Consider the following 16,061-nt stretch of genomic DNA (forward strand, 5'->3'; position numbering starts at 1 on the left):
AGATTCATGTTTGAAACCTCTTGAGATATGTTTTCCACCATATTCACCTCTCGGTTTCTCTTTGGCTTCTTACATTCAGATGCCTTGTGACCCATGCCATCACAGTTATAGCATTTTCCAGATAACTTCTTCTTTGAAACGCCTCCCTTGGTTCTGAGGTTCAACTTTTTTTTGGATGGAGAGAAGTTTCTCTTTTTCGAGCTTTGACCATGCTCGACAACATTTGCCTTAGCGGCAACAGGAGAAAACAGCCGTCTTTCCGAACTCTTGTTTTCTTCCTCGATGCAAAGTCGAACAATGAGCTCTTCAACATTCATCTCCTTTCGCTTGTGCTTCAAGTAGTTGTTGAAATCCTTCCAAGCTGGTGGTAGCTTCTCAACAATAACAGCCACTTGGAATGATTCACTCAAAGTCATCCCCTCACCGTGAATCTTGTGAAGAATCACTTGGAGTTCTTGAACATGGCTGATAACCGGCTTTGAATCCACCATTTTAAAGTCCAGAAAACGGCCAACAAGAAACTTCTTGGCCCCGGCATCCTCGATTTTGTACTTTCTGTCAAGGGATTTCCAAAGCTCTTTAGCCGATTTCTTTTCGCAAAACATGTTGTAGAGCGAATCGTCCAATCCGTTTAGCACATAGTTTCGGCGTAAGAAATCAGAATGATTCCATGCCTCCACAGCACTAACTGATTCAACATCTTCCTCACCCTATGTGAGTTTAGGAGCATCCTCAGACAAGAATCTATCCAGGTTCAGCATCGTCAAGTAGAACAACATCTTCTGATGCCACCTTTTGAAGTTCACACCAGTGAACTTTTCAGGCTTTTCACCGTGATGACTGGGACAGCAACCGCAGCAGCACGTGGGGTAAGTTGAGGGACAACTTGAGCCACAGTAGGGACAACATAACCAGTTTCCCTTTGCACGCTGGTTTCAGTAGTCATATCTTAAACAAACCACGTAATGAGTAATCTGTTTTAAGTTTGTTGAACAATATAACAAATGGTATAGTACAGAAAGGTTTTTATCAATAAATCCAGCGAGCAATATAATGAAGAGAAAATAGTAGAGAAATGCTATAAATGAAGTAAACCAAACCGAGGTCTGTAGGGTGTACAGTTTCCTTAAAACAGATTCGCCCTCTCAGGTATGTGTTTCGAGGTTTCAGCGGACGTCTGTTTCCCAGGATATAATGGAACAACCAGCACTGACTTAGCACGAGACACTACTATGGCTGAACTGAAAACGTACCTTTGCTTTATCACCGAGATTTAACGGAGGCCAAATGAAAAGATAACAATATGTAATGCAAGAGAGTGCTTGAAAGAGATAAAATTTTCATGTGTATGAAATGATGAAATGAACACGCTATTTATAATCCCCAAAATGCACACCAAGAGTCATGCAAGATTAATTAACTCAATTAATCTTCTCATTAACTCAAGAATATGAAGATCCAAAACTCTTCAATTAACTCAAAAATGTGGAGAGCCAAAAGACACTCTCCTACATTCATGAGACATAATTTTTTATTCAACCTCTAAATTTTATTAAAATTTCCAACAAAATGTGCATGCCAGTTGTGTGATACTGACTGGTTGCTTATTATTTTATAAAAACAAAAAAAAAACTATAGGTTGTACTGATTGTGTAATTGATATATTTTAAATTGTAAAACAAATAAGTTGCAGCATTCCAATCGTTTTTCCATTGAATAAATCACATAAATTTGCAGCTCCTCGAAATTGAATACTAGATTTTGATAATATTGATTTCAGTTTTAGTGTATAGTGTATCGCTTGAATAAAAATTACATCACATTATGTTTTATATACGAGCAATTGTTTGCTTCTAACGTTTTAGAAATAGTTGTATAATTTAGGTGTCTAATCAACTTAATGATTTTTGGCACAATGCTTTTGATGGCAATCTGTAAATAATTTGTAATACCTCATATTCAATGATTAACATTACTATACCAACACGAGTCTTTACAGTGTGTTTACGTCCTCACTCACTCAGTGGTCACTCATCTCATAATTGCTCCAAGTACAACACGCTTAATTTTGGAGTTCCTAAGTTATGAGCTACCGTAAAAATGCATTTTATTGATATGAGTAATATATATCAAATCTTTTATGCCTTTCATCTTGGTATGGATCGGTTCATTCATGCTCCATGTTGCCAGGCATTTATGGGGTTTTAATCTTTCAGGTATTAACCACTCATACCGTGGATTATGTACCATCCTAGGATCTTTGGTTTCGGGTGTCACATATGTTGGCACCTCTTCTATGCGTTTCTGAACCTTTGGTGTTGAACCACGAACAACAGCAGCAAAAAGATCTAGTCGAGGCAAGGATTTTCCTTTGTCCGCAAGACAAAATTGCCCGTATCAAAGTGCTATACATTTCAGGCAATCGTCCCCAAGATACAACGACTTTCAATCAAAACTTAGCAGCACCACAAAGCCTTGATATCGGCGAACAAAGATATGCAATTGCTTTCAAGTAGATGAAACGAAAATGTGCAGCAAAATGTCAAGAAAGTATGCAGCAAAACACAATGATCCAGCAGCCTTGGACAATGGTTGGAGGGATTATTTATAGATGATCACGGGTTGCTTTGAAGAGACATGTTTCTTCAGACCGGATGCAAAGAAGAGACACACTTCTAGGCAAGGGATACACTGGTTGGGCCAAAAACAGCCAAGAGAAGACACTTTTAATTCCAATGGACGCGTACCTTTACAGAAACAGTGATGCACGCGCAGCCGCAAGAACAATACGCGCGGCTGCGCGCAGCATTCTGTCTATGCGAGCTGCGCGCACAGCAAGGCGCGCGCGGCCGCGCGCCTTGCTCTGTGTTCTTGGCAGTAGGGCACGCGCGGTCGCGCTGCCGCGCGCCCTATTCTGTCCAATGCATCATGACCACATGTGCGTGTGCTTCTTTCTGACAATATTTTCCCACTAAATTTGGTCCAAAAAGATTAATATTTGTCAAAGACCGCACCGCACCGACCCGAGACGAGCGCGTGCGCGCGTGTGTTTCACCGAGACACAGCCTATTAGCGTCTTCCCCCTTCTAAAAACTTCTGGTACCCCTTGGGGCCCAAACCCCTATTCAAACTTGGAGTTTATAAGGGAGACATCTCTTGGCAATTTCCTCAATGTGGGACAACTCCCACTTCCTTTACCCTTCAATACTCTTCTTATTCATTTATCCAACAACATACTCACCATTTTTTGATTGGTTCGTCCCTAAATCACGTCGTACTAAGAGAGGTCGGGCTATGATACCAATTGTGACACCCCAAATTTGATGACTAATCACACTGTATCAAAACGAGTATTTACAGTGTGCTTATGTCTTCAGTCAAACACACACTGAGAAACGTCATTGGGGGTCATCAACCTCATAATTGCTCCAAGTCAAGCACACTTAAATTTGGAGTTCTTATGTTATGAGATCTCTAAAAGAAGATTCATTTTATTGATATGAGTGTAGTACCTATCAAATATTTTATATCTCTCACTCATTTATAGATTGGTTCATTCATCCTCCCTGTTGCCAAGTCTTTGGCGAGGTTTCCATCTTTGAGGTATCTTTAATATGCGTAACATATGTTTTATTCTCGTCACATAAACTATATGAGAGAATATTGATGTAAAATAAACAATATTCGATATGTGAAGACTTGAAATATGACGGCACAATAAGCACAAGAATTCCAAGAAACATATTCAGCTGAATATACATGGACTTGCAACAACCCTTGTAAGAGAAAATAATGGCATTCCGATGAAATAAATGACCGTGAATAGATGACATTTCAGCTTACCCTTGGAGACCTATAAATAAAGGTCTTTAGCAAACCAAAGTCATACAACACTACATCAAACAATTCATAAATTTTCGAGGTTCACCGGTTGCCAAGGGAGAGGATATTCTGCAAATTTTTTGAATAAAAGTACTGTCATAATATCGAGTCAAAGTTCTGTCCAAGTATTGTTCGAACTCAAGCAAAGTACTAACCATTTTCGAGTCAATCCTTTTACATATTTTTCTTATTCAAGAACAATCAAATAATTTCGTTTTTTTAGTTTCAACTCGAGATATACGCTTTAAAATTGACTAGCATATATGTATTATGTGTTTAAAATATGATTTTTGAAATCTATATTTTCGAAGTACCGGAACTTTGTGAACTAATTGTAGAAATATATATTTTGAACATACTGTGCTTCTTGATTCATGGTCTCACCCATTAAGAAAAGAGAACATATATGAAACTGATATCAGTTAACCATGAAATTCATAATTTGTTCAGTACATAATTCTAATACATATTTATTCCTAAATATAATAATACTTCTCTATATATTTATTATTATTGTTTTTGTTAAAAAAATGATTTTAAAGGATGTGAGGAATTTAGTTTAGATATTTAAATCAAGTTATTAAATATTTTATTAGGAGTTCAAATATAAATACAAATAAATTAATCTCTAAGAATTTTTATTTAATTTATAAAAATTTTATGTGTCCAAATATATGCTCAGTTAATAGATTCAAAAAAACATACAATAAAACAGTGATACTTATACTTGGGTGCAAACTAATCGAATTGATATCGAGGATCATATTACTAGAGCTTGACTTAATTTAAATTTTGTAATCTCAATTCGAACTCATTTGATATTAATTTTTCAAGCTCGAACTCTATTATTTAAAATATCGAGTTATGCGAGTTCATTGTCGAAAAGCTCGATAATGTTTATAGCATAATTTTAGTGTTTAAATTTTGTATTTGTACAAACAAAGATATCCTTAACTTAAAAAAAATAATATATAACTATTCGAGTAGCTCGCAAACTAATCAAGTAAAAACAATAAAACTCGAACTCGACTCGATTGAATAGATTTTTTTTTAAAAAAATATTCATAAATTAAAATTAGACTTGTCAAAACGGGTCAATGGAGCAGACCGATTGACCCGTAACCCACCACAACTTATCATTTAACATGCCGAACCATCATTTTGATGGGTTAAGAAATTGCCAACTTAACCCAACTATTTGGTGAGGTGAGATGGACCAACAAGACGGATCTTACCCATTTTGACAACTCTAATTAAATTCTAAAAATTTAATCAGTTTCAAACACTTAAAAAGGAAGGAAAAGAAAAGGATTTAGAAGAAATAGTGTAAAATGTGTAGTTTGGAAGATTTTTAAGAAGAGCTAAAAAAAAGAAAAAGAAACGGAGATAAAATTCTCTCCAAACCCAAAATGTTTTCCTCCCAAAAGTGGGAGGAATAAGAGGAAACACACACACCAAAAAAAAAAAAAAAAAAAAAATCAAATAAATTTAATTTAGTTTCTTTCTTTTCTTTCTCCAACAACTAAGCAAAAAATATATATTCTCTTTTCTCCTTTTTATCATTCCTTTTTTTTCTCTATTCTTCTCTTATTTTCCCTTCAAACTTCCAAACTAAGCTTTAATGATCCCCATTAATTACACTTAACACGATGATTGTGATGTTTGACAAAAACAAATCACATCATTGCTTGTACATGGTCCCGGCCCACGTATACTTGAGCGTCTTTGAATTTTTTACTAAACTTTTTTTAATTGAACTTTTAAAATCATTTTAAAATAATTTGTACTTATATCGTTTTTAAAAGGTGAAATTTATGTATAATTTCTTATTAAAATTAAATGTTCTAGACGGTAACATTATTATAAATGAAAATTTTGTACTAAAAGTCTAAAATAATGAAAATAGATTGAAATCCTTCTTTCCCCCTCAAAATATGATTTATGAAAGGTAGAACAATTTTAGAACAACTTAACTAAAAAAATGACGATAAAACTTATGGTTGACGTGAAATAATTATTCTTATCAGTAGAATATGTAGTATGATATAAAACATTTAAGTTATATTATTTACGCGAGTTATGTTTTTTGATTAAAGGCGCGTACGATAAGTGTTTCTTCTTGTAATTCCGTAAAATACGAATTTAGTTTCAATAAAACTCTTTTAAATTAAATCGATCATTAAATTTTTAGACAATGGAATCATATAGTATTTTGTTTAGACAAATACTTTATAAAGTAAAAATTATAAGAATAATTTGCCATTACGATTGGTCTCCAAAAGCGAGATAATGATTATCAAAGCCGATGGATCTCAAGTACGTGACTTGAACCAAACAAACCCTATTTAGGTACGTGCATTATTATTATTATTATTATTATTATTATTATTATTGCAAAAGGGCTGTAGGACTGTGCAATATCACATTTAAATAATACTCCACTATTATTCAAGGAAGAATTATGGATTTCGTGATATGATTTATTTTAAAAGGGTAATTTTTTTAACATATTTGAGAAATTAACCAAAAGACTACAATATATTTATTCGATGTTCTTATAAATTATATAAATATATTTTTACTATGATCTACAATTTTTCAATATAACTCTAGATACTTGATTTTATGAATACCATTAGGAAAATAGTATACATCAAATTTTAATGAGTCGCAAGTTGTTAAGTTAAAAATATGGGAAAACAACAATTAAGTTAGTATGTTTCTTGTTAAACGATGTTACATATTTTTATCTGTGAGAAGAATTAACTTTGTCCAAACTTATAATAATAAGTAATATTTTTAACATAAAAACTGATAATTTTTCACAAGTAATCCTAATAAAAAATATACTTCACAAAATCGATTTACAAGATCGACTCACAAATTTTTTTATGTATGTTAATGTGGAATATATCTCTTGAATTGTTGTTTACTTTTATATATATATATATATATATATATATATATATATATATATGTCCAATTATCGCAGTTCCTACTACATATATATATATATATATATATATATGTCCAATTATCGCAGTTCCTACTACATCCTCAATTACCTGCTCAATTAATTAACTCATATTTTCTTATTTGAACACATTGATTATTAATTAATATAACAGAATCCATGTCTCTTTTTCCATTTTTTAATAAATATTTCTTTCTGCTAACTCATTTTCCCACTATTATTTTCCCACTATTATTCTTCATTTAAAAGCCAAAAAGGCTATGGAATATCCTACGGAATATAATTTTTGTTCCTTAATAATAAAATGCTCTCTCGCTTGCTATGAATTGGAAATTAATTAATAATCAATTCAGGTCGAGAAATTAGAGAAACGTATATTATGGGGTAAATATACAATATTTAAAAGTTGGAGGGGCGACTGAAAACATGGCTCAGCTAAAATAAGAGTTTATGGGGCCCACAGAAAGTAGGCCTAGGATTCTACGTCAATCGAGGAGCCTACTGATAATGATGTAACTGGGCAGTCCGTGAACCCTAATTTGGGGCAATTTTGTGGGCCCCATTCATTTACAAACTCCTTTGTGTAATTAAATAAATGAGCTTTTTAATTTTTTTTTTAAAAAAATTAATTTTATTTATTTATTTGCAAGGGAAATAAATAAAATGTTTTTTCATTGATAAGTGCGACAGGAGAAGAGGTTCACTGCTAATTTTACGTAGAAAGATTTTGTATTAAAAATTATAAAGAGAGTGGATTAATATATTAAAGACTTATTTGAAATGATATGCCTAAATTATTATAATTTTTTACTTTACATCGTGAGAGTAGGTCTTTTGTGAGACAGTCTCACAAATCTTTATTTATAAGATGTGTCAACTCTACCGATATTCACAATAAAAATTAATACTCTTAGCATAAAAAATAATACTTTTTCAAAAATGACCTAAATAAGATATCCGTCTCACAAAATACGACCCGTGAGACTGTCTCATACAAGTTTTTACCACATTCTAAATGGTAATCAAACCATTCATACTCTTTTTTATAATATTTTGATAGGATGGATTTAAGGTAACATAAAAAATTACGTGAAATAGTTTCATTAGTCAATTTTGTGAGATAAATTTTTTAATTGATCGGATTCATAAAAAAATATTATTTTTTTGCTTTAAGTAATAGATAGAATTAGATGATATCACAAAATTTGTGCATGTAGTCACATAATAAATACTCAAAACTCAGAGTATTCGAACTTAAATTGAAATAATACTGGATATGCACGAACCAGATGGCACGGATTCGAACCCGAACTAAAAATGATCAAATTAAAATTTAGAACAAAATTCGATCAAATCTATTCCAGAACCTCCACTCGATCTCGAAGGAATGGAATTTAGAGATTGTTGGTATCAATTATAATTTTCAGGAGAAAGAAAAATGTAAGCATTATTTGTGTAACCGCGTAGGAGAGTCAAAATGTGTAGTCAGCCTAGCCTAGCCTACGTTATTGCCCACTTGTTTGTGGGTATGGTTGCTGATATTCCCACACTTAGTGTGAGAAATGTGCGTGTGAGAGAGAAATATGTAGCGGAAAATTCAGCTCTGTTCACCAGTAATCAGGGGGGAACCGAAGTGGGAGAGAGAGACAGAGAGTGCAGAGTAGTTTCTCTTTCTGCACAGAAACTGACATTTGTGGAGTAAAGAGATGTGGATTCTTTAAAACCACTGATTATCATGCACAGGGCACGTTGGGAAATCTTCACCTTTTTCTTTTTCCCGTGGCAAGAAATTAAATTTACAGAGACCAAGTGTGAAAAAGGGTATATTTTTTAAAAAAATAAAAAGAACAGATTTTTTTGTGTGGGTGAAGGTAAAAGGACATCCACTTGCAAAAGGGGTGAGTGATTTTCTTGAATTGCTATTCTATTTTTTATGAAATTTATTTCAGCTTTTCTTCTCCCTTTCAGGTATTTTTGGTGGAATGGGTCTTGTCTTTTCTAAATGTAACATTGAATCTTTATGAGGAAAAAAGACCATTTTAGCTGAGATAATCATAGTGGGTAGGAAACAAACAAAGAAAGAGAGGAGGAAGTGAAATAAAAAAAGCAGATATTTTTTTAAAAAAAGGTTAGTAAAAAAATAAACGCTTTGTGAAATCTTTTTTGTTTGTATGTATTAAAGCCTGGTACTGGTGATGACTTTTGGGGTGGGTTTGTTTGTTGATTTTCAGAGGTTAAAGGGATTCTTACTCAGGATAATTAGAGAACAATTGCGAAAAACTCGGGTAAAGTACTGAAAATTTCCCTTTCCTTTTCCCTTTCTTGGCTTTCTGAATTTGTTCTGAGACAGCTCTGTGGAGTGGATTAGGGGGGTTATAATTGATGGGTTTTGTGAAAAGTTGAGTCTTTTGTAATTTGATTATGGGAAGGAGCTCTAAATTTTGAGTTTCGGTTGTGTTAAACTTGAACCCGTGATTTTTGTACCCAAAGCAGTGTTTTTGGCGTTTTTGCCTTTGTTTTTGCTGCGAAAATTGGCCGGCAGGTTTTTCATATCCTTCGGAACAATTTCAGGTGTGGATTCTCCTTATACCTCTCTGCGTTTCGTTTTTTCATCTACATTTTAGAGTGAAAATCAAGATCTTTTGGTTTTTATTCTCTGTGCATATATGTACAGATCATTAAGAATCTTGGTGAGTATTTAAGAACAAGCTGCTATGGCGGATTATGAACCTTTGCAATCTCCTAAGAACAATTATAGACATCGGATTTCCTCGATATTCAGTTCACATAAGCTGTTCACTGATTTTGTGTCGAAGGGATCCGCTGAAACTGAATCCACAATGAGTAGTCCAACTTCAATTCTTGACAGCAAGCCATTTTTAGCTCTAAAAAACCCCTTCTGGTCTGAACCGAACACTCCCAAAACTCCCAAACCGGAAAGTAAGAATCTTTGGGAGAAATTGGATTCGGGAAAGGTTGGTCTTGGCCTTATTGATGTTCTGATTGACGAGAAATCTGACCCGAATGTGTCGAAACTCGATAGCCGAATGGTTCTCATGGGTTCCCAGTTGAAGATCCAAGTCCCTCCACTGCTTCCCCCTGTTCTCTCCCCTGCTGATTCACCAAAATCTCCGGGAGATTTCGGGATCAAAACTCGGAATTCTCATATAGGTTCATTTTCACCAAGGTTTTCCCCGTCTCCCATTAAGAAGTCCCCTTTCAGTTCTTCGAATTCGGGCGCTTTTAGTAGCCTATCTGCTAGTGAGATGGAGCTTTCAGAGGACTACACATGCGTGATATCTTATGGTCCGAATCCGAAAACAACCCATATATTTGATGATTGCATTGTTGAGAGTTCTAGTGGAGTTGTCAAGTTTTCTGATCCGAGAAAAAAGATCGGGTTTTCTTCGGATCAATCAATGAGTTACCCCTCTGAGAGTTTCCTCAGTTTTTGCTACAATTGCAAGAGGAATCTTGGGCAAGGGAAAGATATTTACATGTACAGGTTAGCTCCCATTATGTTATTTTTACTGTTTGTATTGACACACTTTTCATTTATTTCGACTAATTCGATTCGAATTTTTAGTTGAATTTCATTCATGAATCATGTATATCTTGGCATAGTGTAGTTGCTAATCGTTTTTGCCAATCTTATCTCAAGCTTCAAAGATCAATAGAATTATCTCATGTTTGTACATTTTTATCGATTCCATTCATTTATGTTGGCGATTATATTCTTGTTGTAAGTAGCATGGACAATCATGATGGTACAAACATTTTGATCTAAGTGGACGATCAAAGTTGAGAACTACATATGTGTCGTGGAAACAAAACATAGGGAACGAACTTTGGATTTTCGAATATAAGTTCATCATCGAAATCGCAAAGAATTTCGGTCGATGTTGAGGAGGGCAATTTCCCTCACTATGCCCTTCTTTTCTATCCCTGATACGTCCTTCTATTTTCAGGGGTGAGAAAGCATTTTGCAGCAGCGATTGCCGCGACAAGGAGATGATGTTGGAGGAGGAAGGAGGGTTGGAGATTAGGGAGTCCAACTATGTTTTTGGTACTTCATGACTCCTCTTTCTTAGGATCCAATAAACTAATGCGATTTTCATCGATTTTTAGATGTTGTGTTGTTAGTATGATCGAGACTTGATCCGAATGTAGAAATGCCCGAGCCATCTGCAGATGAATCGAGTCGAGTTTGTAGAATAATGTTGGTTGGTTTGGGTATGTTTTCAGTGTTCATCAAACAGTCTTGTAAATCGACCTGAAATCCAAGATTTTTGGGTTTTGTTTTTGTTTGAATTAAGGATGATGTTTTGCAACTGCAATAATTGATCGCAATCGCATGATTAAGTAGAACTAATGACGATTTTAAAGTGCCCTTAATGGTGCAGGTCTTCTTTAATAATTATGACAATCATCCTAGATTTTTATTTGATAATTCCTTGTATATTTTAATTATTTATATCGAGATTTCGAGGTTTTTTGAAGTAATGTACAATATGGTCCCAGGTTGGTGGAACCACAATATGATGGAATTGTAATAATGGAATAATAAATTAATTTTTTCAGACATTTTCTTATTGTTGTTTATGAACAATAAAAAAAAAATTATTGCCGACATATACGTTGTCGAATGAGTTGTAAATTGAGATTGCGGCTGGATTCTTAATTTTAAAATATTAAACTTTTTTTAGGTCTTTCAAAAGTTGATATTTGTTAATTTTTCTTAAAAAAAGTGGGTTGTAAGATAAAATATCTAAAAAAATTAATTTGGAATGAAGCATTGGATCATTTTATTCTTACAGTCCAGTTTGGTATGGACGGACCACCGGACTATACTGTGGGAACAAGTAGGGTAGAGAAAGATTTCGGTCAAATCGAATTAATCGATCAACCGAGTTAATTCGGAAATTCGGTTCGGTTATTTCGGAAATTCGGTTTTCTAATAAAAAAAATTAGGTTAATTCGGTTCGATTACGGTTTTCAAAATTTTGAAATCGATTAATCGAATTAACAGATATAATAAATACTATTATTTAATATTTTTTTGTTTTTTTAAATCAATTTATATATATATTTTTTAATTTTTGATTTTAAAATCAACTCTAATTCTAATTTATAGTCTCGTTCTCACTTTTCGAACCGAATTTCTCGTTCTTACTTCTCTATTCTCCACTCTTGACTTATTATCTGCCATCAAGAAAAATTACATATATAATTATAGTTAAATCACAAATTTTTTTTAAAACTAATCGGACTGATTTTAATTCGGTTCGTTTTCATCGATTATGAAAATTAATTCGGTCTGTTCGGTTATGGCTAAATATTTCGGTTCGGTTCGATTATGTCTAATTCAATTCGATCGATAAACGAACTGACCAAATGCTCACTCCTATGAATAATCATATATATTTTTAAAACATTTATGCGATAATTTATGTCTGTGTTATTTATTATTATTAGATAAAATGTATTAATGCAAATTTACTTTTATCTCAAATTAAATAAATAATTTAAATAGTGGTACCAGTTTTCGGCATTAAATCAAAGCATTGACTAAAAAGACCAAATTTGTGAAGTTGGTATTAAAGCCATAAAAAAAGAAATAGGCATGGAGCAACTCCCATATTGTCCTAAAATGATACATACAGTCGAGTCGTTGGATCATTAATACATGATGTCAACTTTTATTAATATATGAAAAACTCGTATAATCTAACTGATGTTGTGATATGATAAGAATTACTCCCGACGACAGACCATTTCAAGAAAATGAATAGATTTTCCCACAATGATCGAGTGCTTTCTTATTTTAATTATGACAATAAGAAGCTAACCACGTCGATTTTATACTAAAAAAGGTACCAATCTAACTTATAAAACATGATTACAATTTGTCATCCTAATTAATTTTGGAGTAGGTCTCTTGTGAGACGGTCTCACGAATATTTTTTTGTGAGACGTGTCAACCCTACCGATATTCACAATAAAAAGTAATACTCTTAGTATAAAAAGTAATACTTTTTATGGATGACTTAAATAAGAGATCTGTCTCACAAAATACGACCCGTGAGACCGTCTCACACAAGTTTTTGTCTTAATATTGAGCCACTAAAACTGTGTGTTTAATTTCTTAAACAAAACAATTTTCTCGGCGGTTGATTTTTACCAACACAAATTAGAATACGGCTTATATATATTCAAATTATACAAAAATATCTATTTTTTTTTTGTAGAGATATATAATTTAAATTTTTTTTCTAAAATTATGCGAGGATTAGCGGTAGTTTTGAATTGATTTAAGCACGCATAAATTTATAATCCTTAATGCTTCGATTGTTTGGCCTCAATTTTTTGCCATATTTTATGTTTTTAAAATATTAATTATGTGTAATATATATTCAAAAAAGTATATGCCTTAACCTCATATTTTTCGGACTTTTTTTAAAGAATGCAAAAATTTGTGTGAGACGATATCACGAGTCGTATTTTGTGAGACGGATATCTTATTTGAGCCAACCATGAAAAAATATTACTTTTTATGCTAAGAGTATTACTTTTTATTGTAACTATCGGTAGGGTTGACCCGTCTCACAGATAAAGAATCGTGAGACCGTCTCACAAAAGACGTACTCTTTTGAGAAAACATCCCCACATGTTATGCCATGTTTTTCGGAATGGAAACAAAATTTTAATAAAGATTTATTCGATTCAATAATTCCAATTGTTTTTTGAAAAAAAATGTATTTTGCTAATGTTTTCAAGTTCCTACGGAGACATTGAAAAAGATGGATTTTTTACATTTTGTTGTGTTTCTGTATTTGATGACACAGCATGTGATTTCTTTGTAAATAGTTTATGTAAGTGATTTGATTTTCACATCAAATTTTTATTAAGAGTAGGTCTCTTGTGAGACAGTCTCACGAATCTTTATCTGTGAGACGAGTCAACCCTACTGATATTCACAATAAAAATAGTGGTACTCTTAGCATAAAAAGTAATACTTTTTCATGGATGACCCAAATAAGAGATTTGTCTCACAAAATACGACACATGAGATCGTCTCACACAAGTTTTTGACTTTTATTAATACAAATACGTTTTTTTTTTTTAAAAAAGACAAATGCGCTTTTAATTTGACAAGGTAATTGACATATTGTACACCCACAAATATACATTTATGTTATAAAATCATATTTTCGGCACGAATTACAGCACCTAAACACATGATTTGGCGCAATTCAATCTAAAAATGGATTAGCCTTAAAAAATTATAGATCTATGAAAATTAATATGATTCAATTATAAAGAAAAAATGAATTTGAATATTAAGTTATATTTTTATTAATTTAAATTAAATATAAGATAAAAATTTATAGTAAAGAGACTTCAAATAAAAATAAACAAAGCACAAATATGTTAATTTTTTCGTGCAATTCATATAGTTGATTGCAATAACGGTCTATATTGTAAAAATATTGAAATATGATGTTTAAACTGACCTGTTGATTTTTAGTGAAACGATCAACACTCGATCCTCTCTATAATATATATATGAATTATTCATGTAACGAAATTTCTTGGGGTAAGAAGTTTGAGTAGGTCTCAGTGAGACTGGTCTCACGAATCTTTATCTGTGAGACATGTCAATTCTACCGATATTCATAATAAAAAGTAATACTCTTAGCATAAAAATTAATATTTTTCATGGATGACCTAAATAAGAAATCCATCTCATGAAATACGACTCGTGAGACCGTCTCATACAAGTTTTTGTCAAGAAGTTTAAAGTAAAATCATTTTCTAAGTCGGCAAAATCGTGTAATGGAACCCGAATTTGGGATTAATTTGTTTGTATTTGTAATAATGAATTTGTCCAAATATTGTATAGACAAGACATGCTACAGGTTGGTTCATTCACAAACCCATTGCCACGATTCTTGAATTTTTTAATTATTTATATAAATTCGGCCTTTTGTTCGGTCGACTCAAAGATAACGAATACGAACCGTCAATATTCTGAGGTTGACATAATCTATTTATTAAATTATAATTGTATTAAAATTATATAGTTATTATATCTTGCATATACGGAAGTAATCATTTTTATTAAACACGATTAAGGCATTTAAATTATTTTGATTTGTTCTCAAATTCCGATACACCATATAATAATTTGCTAAAAAAACTTGCATGGAGTAACATGTCAATATACACTATATTATATAAAAAAAAGCCCATAAATTTGAGTCAATTATTAGACAGCATGTCTTTTGTTAGACAGTCTCACGAATATTTTCTGTAAGACGGGTTAACTCTACTGATATTTACAATAAAAAGTAATATTTTTTTCATGGATGACCCAAATAAGAGATCGGTCTCACAAAATACGATCCGTGAGACTGTCTCACACAAGTTTTTGTTATTATCAGAATGGTTCCAAACATGATATATTCTATGATAAGATATATATATATATATATATATATATATATACACACACACTATTTGATCAACATTTCATAACATAAAGTCTACTCAAGAAATATTGTGATGGATGTTGTACAATTCAAACCTTATCAACTAAAAATTAACTACCTATCTACCATAAAATATACAATAAAATAAAATTCTTCATAAATAAGATGACAAATCAACTCAAGGAGAAAGTTCCACTGTATTTGCTTATTTATAATTTTGATAATTTATGTCGTCGAATTACAGATACAGTAGACTATCTTTGTTTTCTTCCTTCAACGATTATGTTGATTTTTTAAATTTGAAACTAATATAACATTGGCCTGATGCTGACGTGACAGTCATATTTGGAGTGTTACATTAAAATTCTTTAAAAATAGGATTTAAAAATTTTAAAATAAGACGAATTCATTAGATATTTTTCGAAGAGTAGGCTTTTTGTGAGACGGATCTCACCAAATATTTATCTGTGAGACGGGTCAACCCTACCGATATTCACAATAAAAAGTAATACTTTTAACATAAAAAAATAATATTTTTTCATGGATGACCCAAATAAGAGATATGTATCATAAAATACGACCCGTGACATCGTCTGACACAAATTTTTGTATTTATTGAATTTTCAATAAGAGGGGAAGGGCCCTCCACTATAGGCCCCCCACGTTGTCTCTTTTTCCACTGCCCAATGTCCCTTAGAACATGGAGAAAATTA

The 16,061-nt window shown here is 32.4% G+C and overlaps 1 protein-coding gene across 4 annotated transcripts; it reads left to right on the top strand.

The window, feature by feature from the left end:
- The first annotated feature begins 8,456 nt into the window (after nt 1-8,456).
- Nucleotides 8,457-11,189, top strand: LOC142547762 (FCS-Like Zinc finger 8-like). 4 transcript variants are annotated; one of them, XM_075656208.1, is made up of 6 exons: nt 8,457-8,754; nt 8,825-8,984; nt 9,088-9,141; nt 9,350-9,427; nt 9,531-10,361; nt 10,825-11,189. In XM_075656208.1, exons 5-6 carry the CDS (start codon nt 9,571-9,573, stop codon nt 10,931-10,933), a joined length of 900 nt encoding a protein of 299 aa, XP_075512323.1. In that variant the 5' UTR covers nt 8,457-8,754; nt 8,825-8,984; nt 9,088-9,141; nt 9,350-9,427; nt 9,531-9,570; the 3' UTR covers nt 10,934-11,189. The 4 variants fall into 4 exon arrangements, with proteins under 4 accessions (XP_075512323.1, XP_075512322.1, XP_075512321.1 ...); XM_075656207.1 differs by having other exon boundaries at nt 9,350-10,361; XM_075656206.1 differs by having other exon boundaries at nt 8,458-8,754; nt 8,825-8,988; nt 9,090-9,427.
- The last annotated feature ends 4,872 nt before the right edge of the window (nt 11,190-16,061 follow it).

The sequence above is a fragment of the Primulina tabacum genome, chromosome 5 (assembly GCF_025594145.1).
Source record: "Primulina tabacum isolate GXHZ01 chromosome 5, ASM2559414v2, whole genome shotgun sequence".
NCBI lineage: Eukaryota > Viridiplantae > Streptophyta > Magnoliopsida > Lamiales > Gesneriaceae > Primulina > Primulina tabacum.